General features: G+C 38.1%; 1 protein-coding gene across 6 annotated transcripts in view; it reads right to left on the bottom strand.

The window, feature by feature from the left end:
* The window catches only part of Tet1 (tet methylcytosine dioxygenase 1), a 107,850-nt gene that overhangs the window by 16,359 nt on the left and 75,778 nt on the right, over positions 1 to 15,713 (bottom strand). For all 6 annotated transcript variants that reach the window (XR_012449732.1, XM_074079015.1, XM_074079016.1 and 3 more), the window contains 4 exons: positions 7,009 to 7,220; positions 3,181 to 3,331; positions 2,911 to 2,997; positions 1,026 to 1,115 (listed from right to left, as the gene is read on the bottom strand). Coding sequence is in view for 5 of the 6 variants with exons in the window: in XM_074079015.1 (XP_073935116.1) it covers positions 1,026 to 1,115; positions 2,911 to 2,997; positions 3,181 to 3,331; positions 7,009 to 7,220 (540 nt within the window). In the remaining variant the exon portion in view is untranslated. The remainder of the gene's footprint in view (positions 1 to 1,025; positions 1,116 to 2,910; positions 2,998 to 3,180; positions 3,332 to 7,008; positions 7,221 to 15,713) is intronic.

Raw genomic sequence — 15,713 nt, 5'->3', positions numbered from 1 at the left:
AAATAGTACAAGTATAAGTCCCTGAGTTCAAATCCCAGTACCACAAAAATAAACAACAAAAAAACCCCACTAAACTAAAAATTGATTCCTAACAAAAGGTCTGAAATGAATTCTACTTTGTAACTCCTGATCTTTCTGCGATGTCAGTGCATTGCTGTGGTAAAAAAGACCTTAACAGCACATATGAATAAAATTAAAAAAAAAAACAAAAAAACCTTAACACATAGATGAAAATTAAAATCATGGATTTGACGTGGAAAGGCAGAGAGAGGCCCCTAATGCCTAATGGTGATGGATAAAACAAGTCACATAAATTGGAAAACAGAAGAATGAAAGCAAATTAATCAGATATGCAGCATTTTAAATGTCTATGAAGGATAGACACACACTTCATGAGTCATTACAGAAAGCAAATTCATGTTTTTATTTTGTGATTAAATTTATTTAATTTTTTATTATTATAAATTTTTATTAGGATATTATATGGGGGGGATTTGTAGTGACAGTTCTGATTAGACTTACACTGTATATTATTTGCATTGCCTCCACAGTAATAGTGATCAAACCCAAGGGCTCCCACATGACAAGTGATCCACCAGTGGAAATATCCCCAGATAATGAGTGTATTTAAAATGAAAAGGTGGAGCTCAGTGAAGTGTATGCCTGTAGTCCCAGCTACTCCAGAGACTAAACTAATAGGATTGCTTGAGCCCAGAAGATGGAGGCCAGCCTGAGACTGCATTGAGGGAAAAAAAAAAAAAGCAGGAGAGGACAGTTGAGGAAAAAGAGATCTTACCTGAAAAAAATAACTAAACCAAAAAGCATTGGGGGAGTGGCTCAATTGGTAGAGCAAATGCCTAGCAAGCATGAGACCCTGACTTTAAACTCCATTATCACCAAAAAGATACCCAATGAAAAAGTATACATATCAAAGTTCAAATGTGAACCTTTTCTATTAGTAAGGACTTTGCTGATACAGAAATAGAACCATGCTTCAGATCACTAGACTAGTTTCTAATTCATACCTGATTTTGGTAAGCAACTGGGGCAAGCTGCATATAGATTGGAGCTAATTCTGTAGCCAAACTCTGCAAATTATCTTCAAGTTTTTTTTCCTATAAGGAAAAAAAAAAAGCAGTCTATAAGGGTTACTTTAGAAGGACTTCCTATTACAGTTTAAGGCATAAAATTCCATTATAAATAACTGCTGATGACACACAATACCATGATAAATCTAATATGGATAAAAATACATAGACACTCAGGAGGCTGAGGCAGGAGGACTGTGAGTTCAGGAACAGCCTGGCTACACAATGAGATCCTATCTCAAAAAAAGTTCTGCTATCATTATGCTATCATAAAGAAGGAAGAAGGGAAGGAACACTCTGGAAATATGAATAGTGGAAAGGCCAAAATGAGACTTGATAAATGAATAGTCACATGTAATGATAACAGTTGAAAGGGGATTGAAAACAAGAATGAAACAGGAACTGAAGAAGGCCAATGAGTTCTCGTAGGTGAAAGTGGCAGAAACAGACTCAACACCCTCATAAGTCAGTTTATGTCCAGTGTCTAAGAAATTATTAAAAGCCAAAGCCACTATGCAGAACTCATTTCTGTGGTGGTTTTTAACATGCCTCAGTACTGTAAAGCATCAACGGTACACCACCAGTGATGACCTATTGATTTTTGTTGATTCTTTCATTACATAAGGGACTGTTTCTAGATTGTTTTGTTTATCTGTCAACTTATGGTTTGTTGTTTATTGGGTGCTGGTGGCTCTTGCCTATAATCCTAGCTACTCAGGAGACAGAGATCAGGAGGATCTCAGTTTGAAGCCAGCCCAGGTAAACAGTTGGAGAGACCCTATCTCAAAAATATCCATCACAAAAAAAGGTCAAAATTCACCAATATTCTCATGTCATTTCATTAAACTTCATAGCAATATCTACTATATTATTGATGCAAGCTCCAAAATAACCAAACCAAAATGGGCTGGAGGTGTGGCTCAAGTGGCAGAGTGCCTGCTTTGCAAGACTGAAAACCTGAGTTCAAACCCCAGCCCCACTAAAAAAGTTTTATTGCTGTTTTAGTGAAATAGTTACAAAACGCTAAATAATTTCAATTATTTCTTTAAACAGACCATTAGGGAGTAATTCTATGCTGCTTAGGTTATACTAACCATATTACATATACAGTTGGATATTATGTGTTTTCAATTTATCTTGCACTATCTCAAAAAAATTTTTCTATCACCACCATTACTACTCACACTTTTTTTTGAATGTGTACTTTCAACACAGGTTTTTTGGATAAGATTGAGAGTAGTGTTTTCCAACCTGTGGGGCATGACTTTTGGGGGGTAGTGAAGTCAATGGAGCACCTGCCTTGCTAGTGTGAGGCCCTAGGTTCAAACCCCAGTGCCTCCTAAAACAAAACAAACAAACAAAAAATCTGTGAAATTTAATAAAAAACACTGTAACGCATCCTTAGGAGTAAGTATCTCAATATTAACATAGAAATTTTTTTCTTTCTTACATGTGATCACATTATTAATAATTGCTTTCTGATAATTTTACTTTATTTCTTCATAGAGTAAATGTATGTGTACAGTGTTTTGCAATGTAAAATATATTTAAGTATTGGTCACAGCTCAATGTTTGGGAAACACCGATCTTTGACTTAAAAAAAAGTGGGCCTTCACCCAAACAAAGCACAAAACATTACTGCATTTTGTTCCTATAGAGCCACAAACCCTCCCACTGCCTACCCATTCCCAGGATATTAAGAATAAAGATTTGTACCTACTTTTAAATTTTAAAATAAAAAGAAAAATAGAAGCAGAAAAAAAGAAAAGAAGAACTAGACTTATTTAAACTTAATAGCAAATCGACTCATTCCTTTGCTCACCATGGCCTTGTGTTCAGGACAGATTCGTTCTGGTTTAAAACATTTTCTTTTTCGATTAGATCCTCTAGAAATTCTTTCATAGTAGGCCTGTGGGTAGTGTTGATAGAAGTCTTTAATTTATTTAGAATTTTAAACTACTCACCTACATATATAAAAAATATATATATTATGTATAGTATTTTGTTACATTTGAGTATTTAATTTTGTGAGTGTTTCAAAAATTGTAAAGGGAATTCACTGTGTTAATTGAAGAGTAAAAAGGATACTTACATGTAAGGGCATGCTTGGATCAATTCTAAATCTTCTGGGGCTTGGGCTTCTACCAAATTTGCATCCATTGAAATACATGCTCCATGAGCAGCCAAAAGAGAAGGAAGCGCCACAGGTCTCGGGATTAGTGCCTTGACATATACAGGTCCGACTGTAAGATAACAATTGCAAGGATGTCAACTGGTAGAGCAGGACAGTGCTCAGTGAGAACAGGACAGGGTCACACAACCTTAGAAATGCACAATTGAACTTTCAAATGATCAAGATTGTAAAGCCAATGACAAACTACTCAAATCTAAAAAATCCATCACTTTGTTTGATTTGAGGCCTGCATTTATTACCATCAGAGATGAAAATAATCACTACTGGAATAACTCAAGTGGTAGAATGACTACATAGCAAGTGTGAAGTTCTAATCCCAGCATCAAATTATCACGCCTGTAAAACTAGCTACTTGGAAAGATTTCAGGCAAATAGTTCCCATCAGCAAGCTAGTCAGAGCAAAATGGACCAGAGGTGTGGTGCAAGCGGCAGTTCGCCTGCTTTGTAAGATCTCCAATCTCTCCCCCGACCACAAAAATAACAAAAACAAATAAATGAAATGAAAATTAGCCTGTCTTTCATTTATTTAGATTTTTACATTCTATCAAAAAAGGAGAGTATGGTTGGCAGAGTGGTTCAAGTAGTAGAGTGCCTGCCTAAGCAAGCCCTGAGTTCAAACCTAGGTGCCACCAAAAAAAAAAAAAAAAAAAAAAAAAAGACAATACACATATTGAATGTAAATTGAGACTTTATGACAGTCTTTATGGGAATAATAGAACAGAATGACTGTTTTATTCAGTAAGTTTTCAAGTACAACATGCTGGGTGCTGGTGGCTCATGCCCGTAATCCTAACTACTCAGGAGGCAGAAATCAGGATGATTGCAGTTCAAAGCCAGCCTGGGTTGGTGGAGTGGCTAAAGGTGAAGGCCCTGAGTTCAAGCCCCAGTACTGCAAAAAAAAAAAAAAAAAAAAAAAAAAAAGTGTAACACTCTGAGGATATTTCTGAATATTTTTTTTAACTAGACTTTAGTTAATAAAATTATGCACACAAGATAGGCTTTAAATTTTTAAAACTGTACATAGTATATTGATGATAAAAATACAAATAAAAACTAAAGATTAAAAAAAACAAATGAAAGTAAACAAAATATAATGTAAATGGGGCAAAATTAAATTTGAAATTGCAGAAGGAAACTGGTAAACAAATAGAAAAATACAGCCTGGCGCTGGTGGCTCACACCTATAATCCTACCTACTCAGGAGGCAGAGATCAGAAGGATCACGGTTCTACGCCAACCGGGGCAAATAGTTCTGTGAGACCCTGTCTCAAAAAACAAAAATAAAAAAAAACCCTTCACAAAAATAGGGCTGGTGGAGTGGTTCAAGGTGAAGGCTCTGAGTTCAATCCCCAGAACCACACACACACACAAAAAAAGAAGAAAAGAAAAATAAATAATTTACATACATCCTGGCAAAAATATCTAGGGAAAGAAGCATGTAGCTTAAAATACACATATTATTTTACAAACTAGAGTACACACCCAGACCTGGGTGCGGACACATGAAGAGGGTGCACTGAGTGCTCCAACCTGAGGTGTACTCATGGGAGGTAAAAACAGGGAAGGGGGAATTTAGGTTAAACATTCCTTTTTTCTTGCTGGCACTGGGGTTTGAACTCAGGGCTTTCCACTTGCTAGGCAGCCACTCCGCCAACCCAAGTTTATGGGTTTTAATAGAGCTTCCTCAGTTATCCTCACCAAAAATGGGACTAACTGATTTGAGCTAGCTTATGATAGTAAACACCAAGTTTAATATAATGGCCAAAAATGCAAAGCCTGCCTCAATTGAATTAGAGAAACCAAAATTAACTGAGTTGACTAAATTAGTTTTTTCACTTCAGCAATGTCAATGCTATGAAAGACAAAGACTGAGATGAAGCAATTAAGGGAGCAAAAAGACAAAATAATGAAATGCATTCAATACTAAAAGTGAAAAGTAGTATAATGCATATTTTTGCAAAATGGATATTTAACTAAGAACTAAAGATTACATAGTTTTCACGATTTTGATCATTATAGTGGGGTTACAGAAAAGAATGTCCTCATTGAGGATAAATCTGAGATATTAATTGAGGAAAAGACATGAAGCCTTCATCTAGTTTTCAAATGAAAGAAAAAATAGCAAAGTTTTTTTTTTTTTTTTTGAGATAGAGTCTCAAGAACTATTTGCCTGGGATGGCTTCGAACCTAGATCCTCTTGATCTGTTTCTTGGATAGGTAGGATTGCAGGCGTGAGCTACCATTGTCTGAATCATACTCTGTATTTTATCTGAATACCTCCATATGGATGTACAAGCAAATGAAATGTGGAATCTTTGTTTAGAACTGTAAGAATTCACTGAAGGATTCCTATGCATGCAGCCACTGAGCTATGCCCCCAGTACTGCAGTTTTTAAATGTTATGATATATCTACATTAATAAAAACAAAACAATATTTTACTGAACTGAGGAGATGTAATATAGTAAAATCTTTTGAGAAATAATTTCACAAGGTGTTATTATATACCCATGTAGTAAATATTTTGCAGATTTTAATCTTGTGTGAACCTTAGGAAGGAAATAATACATATTTTCATTTACACTTTGTATTACAACATTTCTTTGAGAGATGGGGGAATGGCTCAAGTGGTAGAGTACCTGCATACTAATGGGGCCCCGACTTCAAATCCTAGCAATGGAGAGAGAGACTTATGAAGTTAGTATAGAAAATTCTTGGGGGGGACACTAACTTGAGCAAATGTAGAAAACAAATTTTGTTACTAAATAGTAAGACTCAATATTACATATTGTGGAGATCCCTTTTCAAGGAACAAAAAAGAGCTGGGGGCTGGTGGTTCATGCCTGTAACCCTAGCTACTCAGGAGGCAGAGATCAGGAGGATCGAGGTTTGGGCAAATATTTTGTGAAACCCTACCTCACAAAATGGAACTGGTGGAGTGGCTTAAGTGGTAGAGTGTCTGCCCAGCAAGCCTAGCAAGCATGAGGCCCTAAGTTTGAGCCTCAGTTCTGCCAAAAAAAAAAAAAAAGTCCTGGAATAATTAACAGATATCGTCCAGAACAAGATTTAGAAGGGCCAGGTATGGTGACAGGGGGATCAGTTGAGCCCAAGACTTAAATAAAGATCACCTGGGCTATATAGTAAGACCCCCTTCTCCAAACAAAGAAAGAAAAAAAGAAAGGCAAGTAGCTTTTAGTCAGATGGAAAAACTCTGTTTCATAAGAATAACGCAAATCAGTTATACTGATTAAATTTCTCTTTTAAATACATAAAAATAAACCTCAAATATGACAACATAGTCAAAGTGCAAAATGACACAATCTCTGCAAGGTTCTTGGAAGGACCTTTCTTTGTACTGAAATTCCTCCAGACTCTAGGGGTGAGTGAGTCAGGTATCAAGGCAAGAAGCAATAAAAATACACAGGGATTGGGTATGTATATGGGTGGTTGTGACTCAGTGGTAGAGCACATGCTCTACATTCACCTGCACAACCCTAACCAAAAAGAAGAAAAAAAGAATATTCTAGGTGAATATTGGAAAATGCCCCTAACATACAACAAAGTCAATCTCACTTGAGCAAAATGCATACTGCTGTTAGCTTCACAATAGTTAAAACCCTATTCTCCCACATAATAGACATAGTTGGTGGTTAGTTAATTATAATTCATAATTTACCATTATATAAAGAGATCTGAATGTCAAAGCAGTACAAAACAGATTGATTACGTGTCATTGAGGGTACATCTTCGGTCTGTTGGGTGGCCATTGTAGGACTTTAGACTCTGGGTGAGCTCCGTGTACAGTCGGTCAGCCATGGGCAGGGGGATGCCCTCCCACAACATGATAAGAATGATGATCACAGCTGTTTGACAGTGGTGGCCTGGACGCTCCCGGACCAAGCAGAGAACCTTTTCTTCCTTACTGCTTCTTCTTATAACCTGCAACAACAGAGTGCATGCACGTGTGCAAAGGAGGATCCTACATTTGAATGCAATGCATATGCCTTACAAAGCTCTCTATGAATATATTTTAGTTTGCTATTTCTAAAAAGTATTACTAGGGATCGAAGCCTATGGAAGCCAATGGAACATTCCACCATTTCACTAGGTGCCTCCACACATCACAAGACTATCAGAGCTTCCATGATGAACAAAAAATAGAACAGAACCCTGAGGTATGTTGTTATTGTAAAAGCAGCACAAAAGAACCTGTGTCTTAGTTCATTATTGATAGTTTGCACAGGGAAACCTGAGAACTCAGGAAAACTTAAGTAACTGCCCTGCTCTTCTACAAATGTCACCACAGGACAAATGAGAGTGGACAAAAAGACCCAAAACTTATCCATGTGAGGAAGCTATAAAATTCCCCCTTTAGTGACACATTTTACCTTGTAGAATAATATAAAACACATTACAAGGAGAAATCACGTCTATTTTAATCAAACACTAAGGTGGTGTACCTGACTGGTAAATGCAAAGCACCATTTTGTCTTTGCTGGGTTTTTTTTGGTGGAGGTACTGGGGTTTGAACTCTGGGCATTGCACTAATTAGGCAGGTGCTCTACCACTTGAGCTACAGCCCCACCTGATCAATTTGTCTTACACAGCATCAATATCCACATTGCTAAAAGACCTTCACAAGGATTTTTATAGTTACTTTCTATTTCTACTGTTCATTGTTAAAACAATTAAAAAAAAATCCAAAAACTGTAAGTGTGAGCACTTAGAGCCTCCAGCTCTGTTCAAACTCCCCGCATAAATTAGATGCCTTAGTGCAGGTCTGTAATACAAGCTACTCTAGAGTAGCTGGGGCAGGGAGATTAGTTTGAGGCCACCCTGGGCAATAAGAGACTTTGTCTTAAAACAACCAACCAGCCCACCCTTCATAAATAAAAACTCTATACACAGCAGAGAGAATGAACAAGTACATTTTCAGGACATGATAATACTGCCCACTTTGAGGTATGTGTGGGGACAGTTGGGGGCAGGGGTCATAGCTCAATGGCAAAGCATATACTTGAGGCTACAACAGAACTCCTCTCCCCCAAACAGCCAACGTATGTGACCAAATTGGCTAATGGTAAATTGTCAAGGAATTAATATTCCAATTTTGTGATAACGAAAATGTTATATAAACTTTTCTTTTGGCAGTATTAGATTTTAACTGAAGGCATTAGGCTTGCAAAGCAGATGCTTTACAGCTTGAGCTTCAACTCCAGTCCTTTTCTTCCTTTTTTGAGGCAGGATTTCACCAAGTAGCCCAGACTGGCCTCAGTATGGTCCTCCCGCCTCAGACTCCTAATTGTTTCTAACCAATGTTAAAAAAAAAAAAAAAAAAAAAAAAAAATCATTAGCTTCCACATTAATTTTCCAATTTACTTCAAGGTGACTGGAATTGGATTCTTAGGTCAAGTTACTCTCCTGCCTCAGCCTCCTGAGGCCAGCATCATTTGCATATGAAGATAAAAATTCCTGGTGGCTCATTCCTGTAATCCTAGCTACTCAAGAGACAGAGACCAATAGGCTGGCAAATAGAGACATCCATCACAAAAAAAAGGCCTGGTTAAAGAGTAGCTAAAGGGGTAAGAGCATCTGCCTAGAAAGCAGGAGGCCCTGAATTCAAACCCTACTGCTGCCAAAAATTACTAGCATGACTTATTTCTACCAGTCCAGATGGTGGACAATAACTCCTACCAGCTAACTCCTTGAGAACTGTACTTATGAACTTTTCCCTAAACATAATTATTCCTATTAACTTTTTCTATACTTATGTCCTTGACTACCAAATAACAAATTTCTTGAAAAACAACCTCAAGAACAAAATGGCATATCAAACAGAATTATACCAGTTGATGACTGATGCTCATCAACTTTTTGCATGAGAAATTTTTTGACATGGGTTCTCCCTTCCTCTGCTGCCCAAGCTGCTCAAACTCCTGAGCTCAAGCAATGCTTTTGCCTCAGTTGCCTGAGTACAGAGACTATAGGGTATACTACAATGCCTATCAAAGATGCTTTTTATTGATAATCATCACTAAACATTTCAAATTTCCTTCAGTAATGAATACAAATTAAGCATAATAGGAGGAGGTGGGTCTCCAAAATTCAGATCTGAGGTCAATAAGATGCTTAAGTAGAAAGCCTGTGTAAGTCATGGAGAGGCAGAGATGGGAAGGATGGAGGTTAAAGGAGAGAGCAGTGTTTTGCTTTGCTATGTGACTAATTGTGATTGCATATTCTTTTTCAAGTGCTTGTTCAATTGTTATTGCCAATTATCTATTTGTGAAAATGTTTTACCTGCTTGAAAATCATGAAGATGTTTCTTACTAAACCTCTCGTGTTTAGATCTACAATTTAACTCAAGTTGATGGTGTAAGTTGTATATCAAAACTCATTGGTTTTTCTATAAAGTTATGGAAACAGTTCAATTTATTGAAAAAGAGTACACTTGTATTACAAGTCACATTCTCTGTCTTTGTTGCTTTGCTTGTCATGTTTCCATATAAATGTTGGAATAACATGCTTTGATCAACTTCCTCACAAGTACAAACATACACCTCTGAAAGGGTTTTCTTTTGGATTGCACTCAATCTGGAGATCAATTTTGGGAAAACTGACAGCATTTAATAATGGCTATTCCATTAACATGCTATCCTTCTCCATTTCTTTAGCCTTTATTGCTTTAAATATTTTTATTTATTTTTTAGGTTGTACTGGGCTTTGATCTCAAGCCTCTTGCTTGCAAGGCAGGTGCTCTACTAACTTGAGCTTCACCCCCAGACTTTTCTTCAGTTATTTTTCTACTGGGTCTTCCATTTTTGCCCAGGGCGGGCTTCAGACAATGACTCTCTTAGCTATGGCCTCCAGCACAGAACTCAGTTTAGGAGGTCACATTTGTTAACTGAACAGTAAAAGCCATAAAACCTGGTGGAACTTACATTTTTAAAAAATTCACCTACTACAATTTACACTATTAATAAGATGGAAACTCACAAAACTCATCGAGTTTTAGAGCCAGGTGGATCACAAGTCCAAGGTCATCCTGGGCTACAGAGTGAGATCATATGTCAGCCCTACCAAAGAAAAGCCTAGGTTGAGCCCCAATTAATAGAAATCTTTTAGTCCTTTCCTAGAAAGGACCCTGGATGCCAGATCCCCTTCTTTCACCATGTAAACCAAAGGACTTTCTGTAAAAAATATGGTTAGCATTGGCCCCACAAAGGGACCCAGAATAAGAAAGGCAAGGATTCTCTGCATGCTCAAGGAATGACACATTATGATTCGAAGAAGCTACAATAGGCAGACAAGGCCAGTTTTCTAGAAGAAAGCCAAAACCACAAAGAAAAGGGTGCTGAGGGCTGAAAGTGTTAAACCTAATTGTTGACAAGCATTTTGAACTGGAAGGAGACAAGAAGAAAGGCCAAGTGAGCCAGTCCTAAGTTTGATGATTGTAGTTGAGCCTTTAATTTTGAGGGGAAAATATCATAGTGATAGAAGAATTACCTGTTAGAAAATAAAACTAGTGATTGTCACAAGAAAAGTATTTTGTTCTTTGCAGAAATAACAAACCTTCAGCTGGGCGCCGGTGGCTCATGCCTGTAATTGTAGCTACTCAAGAGACAGAAATCAGGAGGATCAAGGTTCAAAGTCAGCCTGGGTAAATGGTTTGCAAGACCCTATCTCGAAAATACCCATCACAAAAAGGGATGGGGGAGTGGCTCAAGATGAAGGGTCTGAGTTTAAGCCCTAGTACCACAAAAAATAAAAATAAGTAACAACTCTTCAAAATTCATGGGCAATGATTTCCCATGGGAATAGGATAGAATAATTAAATGATTAGTTCTATTGAATCCTAAATTGCTTTTGAATTGTGGCTTATACTAGATGCTTCCAGAAACTTTTATTTATTTTATCATTAGTAGGGCTCGGGATCAAACCCAGGGCCTCACGTATGCTAGGCACATGTTCTAACACTGAGCTATAACATTCCCAACCTTACCATCTACTATTCAAAATGGAGAGCCATAAGGTCTTCAAATCTTTCTGAATTTGGTTGCATCAAAGACCAGTAACCAGTTTGTCACAATGTCAACTAATATTTATGCGTTCTTTTTATGTGGTAACGGGAGTTGAACCCAGTGCCTCACACTTGCTAGGCAGGCTACTCAAGCCACTCCATCAGCCCAATATCTATGTATTTCATTTGGGTACTAGATACCTAAAAATTAACAAAATTAGGGCTGGGGATGACTAACTACCTGAAGGCTGTTTAATTAATAGGGACTCTTGTAGCCACTCAGACTTTCACTATAATTTATTGCTGTCTACAGTTTGATTTTAAGTAAGGCCAGATGTGGTAAAGCACACCTATAATTCCAGTATCATGGAGGCTGAGGCAGAAAGATAGAATTTGAGGTCATCCTGGGCTACACTAAAAAATAAATAAAAAAAAAAAAAAGTCTGTCACAAGTAAATGCAAAGAAGTGTCCCTGGGTTGGGGGCTGGTGGCTCAGGCCTGAATCCTAGCTATTTGGGAGGCAGAGACAAGGAGGATCACAGTGCAAAGCCAACCTCGAGCAAATAGTTCTTGAGACCCTATCTTGAAAAAACCCATCACAAAAAGGGCTGGTGGAGTGGCTCAAGGTGAAGGGTCTGAGTTCAAGCCCCAGTACTAAAGGAAAAAAAAGTGTCCCTGAGTTGGATGATGAACAAGGACAAAAATTTCTCACCCATGCAGGGTAAGACGTAAGAACCTCTAGAGCAACTCATCAACCAAAGGTACAGAGGCAAGGTACAGCAAAGAGAGAAAAAGGAAAACCAAAGTGGTGAAAAGGTACAATTGGTTAAGCTAAATGAAATTAAAGAAGATTTATAGGACCCGGGTACTTGTGCTTCAATGCCTGTAATCCTAGTTACTTGGGAGGCTGAGATCAGGAGGATCAAGGTTCAAGGCCAGACCTGGCAAATAGTTTGAAGAGACCCCATCTCCAAAATAACCACAGAGAAGGTGTGGCTGAAGAGGAAGAAGAGAGTTATGGACCAGTGGGGTTATAGCTCAAGGGGCAAGCTATATGGCAAAAAGTCCAACACCAGTGATTAAAAAAAAAAAAAAAAAAAAGAAATTCATGAAAACAACTTAAGATAAGCAAAGAATAAGCAAGAGCATAACCTGAGGAATAAGCAATGAAATTTGTGGGAAAGGAAAACTGTCTTTTCAGTTAAACTTGAACAAAACTCCTGGTATCCTTGGGAGATTGGCTTCAAGACAACTATCCTCACCTTGGATACCAAAATTCATGAATGCTCACATCCTTATATAACAGTTTGATACTCTGACTTAAATGTAAACTATGCACAACCTCACATAGCTTATCTCGAACCTATTCAAAAACAGCAAGTGGTAGGACATGGCAGTAACTTGGCCACTGGTGACTGCCTATAATCAGATAAACTCACCTAAACAGGCTTATAAGAGACACTGATTACAGTTGACCAGAGCTGTGCAGCAAAATCCAAGCAAACAATGAGCCAACCAGGAGGGAACCAATAGTATAAACTGCTAAAGTTACTATGAGACCTAACATTTTCACTGGTAGTTAAAAGTAAAAGCTCATGTGACCTTTGGGTAGCACTTTTAGAGAAGGAGTGGAGATAAATCACGATCTATCTGATGATCCTTACATTCCTTGAATGAGTCCTGAGCCAGGGTTATACATTATTCTGCTTCAACAGCCTGTTAGGAATAATTAGGAAAACTACTGCATACTACATTTCTGACAACCTGGTCTAGGTAAGTTCTGCAGGTGGCACTCTTAAGACAAGTTAAGACCAGGATCAAGAATGAAAACAGGATATTTGGGTGACCACTGGTGGTTCAGTTGGCTAAACATTCATGTTTTTCTTTTTGTTAGTACTGGGGTTTGAACTTGGGGCTTCACACTTGCCAGGCAGGTGCTCTTTACTGCAGGGACTTTTTTTTTTTTTTTTTAAATTGAACTCAGCACCTATACCATGAGCCACTCTTACCAGCCCTTTTTTGTGGTGGGCTTTTTTAAGATAGGGTCTCTGGAACGATTTGCCCGGGCTGGCCTCAAACCATGATCCTCCTGATCCTCTGCCTCTTGAGTAGCTAGGATTACAGGTGGCTAAAGTCATTACTTTTAAGCTCATAAAAAACCTGGGAGTCTGAGGGTGGAGCTCAGTTGTGGAATATGTGTTTACCACGTGTAAGATACTGGGAGGATCTGGCCAGTCTTGACAAATAGTTCAGGAGATTCCAGTACCACCAAAAAACTGTAACAATAAAAACAAAATGGTTCAAAGAGAAGATATTGTAAGAAACACAAAATCAGGATGGGACCATGGCTCAAGTGACAAAAGCACTTGCCTAGCAAGCAGGAGGTCATGAGTTCAAACCCCAATGCTGAAAAAAAAAAGAAACACAAAGTCGTTGCTACAATTTCCCTGTATGTAACAGTATTCTTATTAGTAGGGCATGGTTACTAGAAACTTGGATGCCCTCAACAGGGTTTTGCTGTAGCAGGTAAACTTGGCTTCTATAAATAGCATACACAACTAGGCATATAGAAACAAATATGTAAATAGCTCATTAATTCCCCCTTCCAAAAACCAGCGGACAACATGAAATGCACACACATCCTTGCTCTGGTTGTATCAAAATATAGTCTCTGTACATGTCAGTAAGTAGTAGCCTGGTTTTTATTATTTTTTCACTATAAGCACTAACTTCCTTTAATTATTGCATTTGAAACTTGGTATTTGTTCATTGCATTTGCACTACTACTTTGCAACATTTGACAGAATCAGCAGGTATTTCATGTACACAACGTGCTTTTGATTGCTGGAATTAAGGTGAAAATTTAGGCTATAATAAAGAGAAGCTAACAGAAATAGTTGTAAGTTAAATTTGGATAGACTCATTCCAGAATATTCAAGACAAAGAAAATCTAATAGATGTTTCCTTGTAAACACTGAGGACTCAAGAACATTAACACAGGGCTGGAGTCATACCTCAAACCCCAGTACTGAACATACACATATATGTGTGTATGTGTATAGAAATATATGTATCAGCAACAACCCAATAGAACTGGTTTACAACTTGACTCGAACACAGCAACATACCAGTAAGGATTATCATGGGGGGAATGCGTGTATCTGGTATCACAGTAAAGTATAGAGAGGTGGACACTGGTAGTCCACATCTGTAATGCTAGCTACTCAGGAGCACAGGAGGATCACACTTCAAAGCCAGCCCAGGCTAAGAGTTCAAGAAACCCTATCTCAAAAAAATCCCATTGCTGAAAAGGGCGGAGTTGCTCAAGTGGTACAGCACCTGCCTAGCAAGCATGAAGCTCTGACTTCAAACCCCAGTACCACCAGATAAGGACATAAAGACAGCAGAGGTAGAGGAACAACATTGATCCTAACTGGAAGCCCAGCTAGAAGAGTTCATTGCAGCTGCCCACCTCTTTCCCAATCTAAGGTCCACCTGGAAGAGGAAATGAGTCAAGTCAAGAGAAAGATAGATATAATTTTTGAAACGGTATTACTAGGTTTGAACACATGACCTTACTTCAGATATGCCCTTCGCCCATTTTGTTGCAGTTTTGTTTACAGGTAGGGTCTCCAGTTTTTGCCCAGTAGGCCTGTGATCCTCCTACCTCTGCTCAGCTTGTGTTTTGGAGGTGTCAGTAACTTTTTGCCTGGGCAGGCTTTGAACCATGTTCCTGCACAGACATGCAAGACGATACCTAATCAAGATTTTTCTTTTTAGATGGTAAAGGGGATCAAACCCTGGGCTTGCATACCATAGGCAAGCCCTAAACCACTGATCCTGACCACAAGCAATGATTTTTACTTATTTACTTGTTTATTTCTTTATTCAGCAGTGATGGGGATTGAATTCAGCACTTTGTACACACTAGGAAAGTGCTCTACCACTGTGCTACATTCTCAGCACAAGAAAAAGATTTAACAATGAGTGAATTTCAGTCTGTTTCCTTAAAAATACAGAAAACAGCGTAGAACCAACCACAGTGAACTATGTTAAACAAAACAAGGAGCAAGTGGAAATTACAATAGAATTTAAAAATCAATGAAAAGCCGGGCATGGTTGCTTATGCCTGTAATCCCAGCTACGTAGAAGGTTGAGGTGCCTGGATCACAAGTTTGAGGCCAACCTGGGCAATATTGGTACACCTTGTTTCAAAAAACAAAACCATGTAAAATAAAAATTCAAATTCTTGGCTGACAGAAGTGCTCAAGAGTTAGAGTGTCTGTCTAGCAAGTGTGAGGCGCTGAGTTCAATCCCCAGTACTGCCACCATCAAAAAAAAAAAAAATCTAATTATTGGCTGTCTAAATAAGCCAAAATTATAAAGCATGTATTTCAAGCTTCTCTACCAAGACC

Source organism: Castor canadensis, chromosome 7 (genome assembly GCF_047511655.1).
Source record: "Castor canadensis chromosome 7, mCasCan1.hap1v2, whole genome shotgun sequence".
NCBI classification, from domain to species: domain Eukaryota; kingdom Metazoa; phylum Chordata; class Mammalia; order Rodentia; family Castoridae; genus Castor; species Castor canadensis.
Note: the sequence above shows the minus strand (reverse complement) of the source record. Positions and strands in the feature narration are given on the sequence as shown.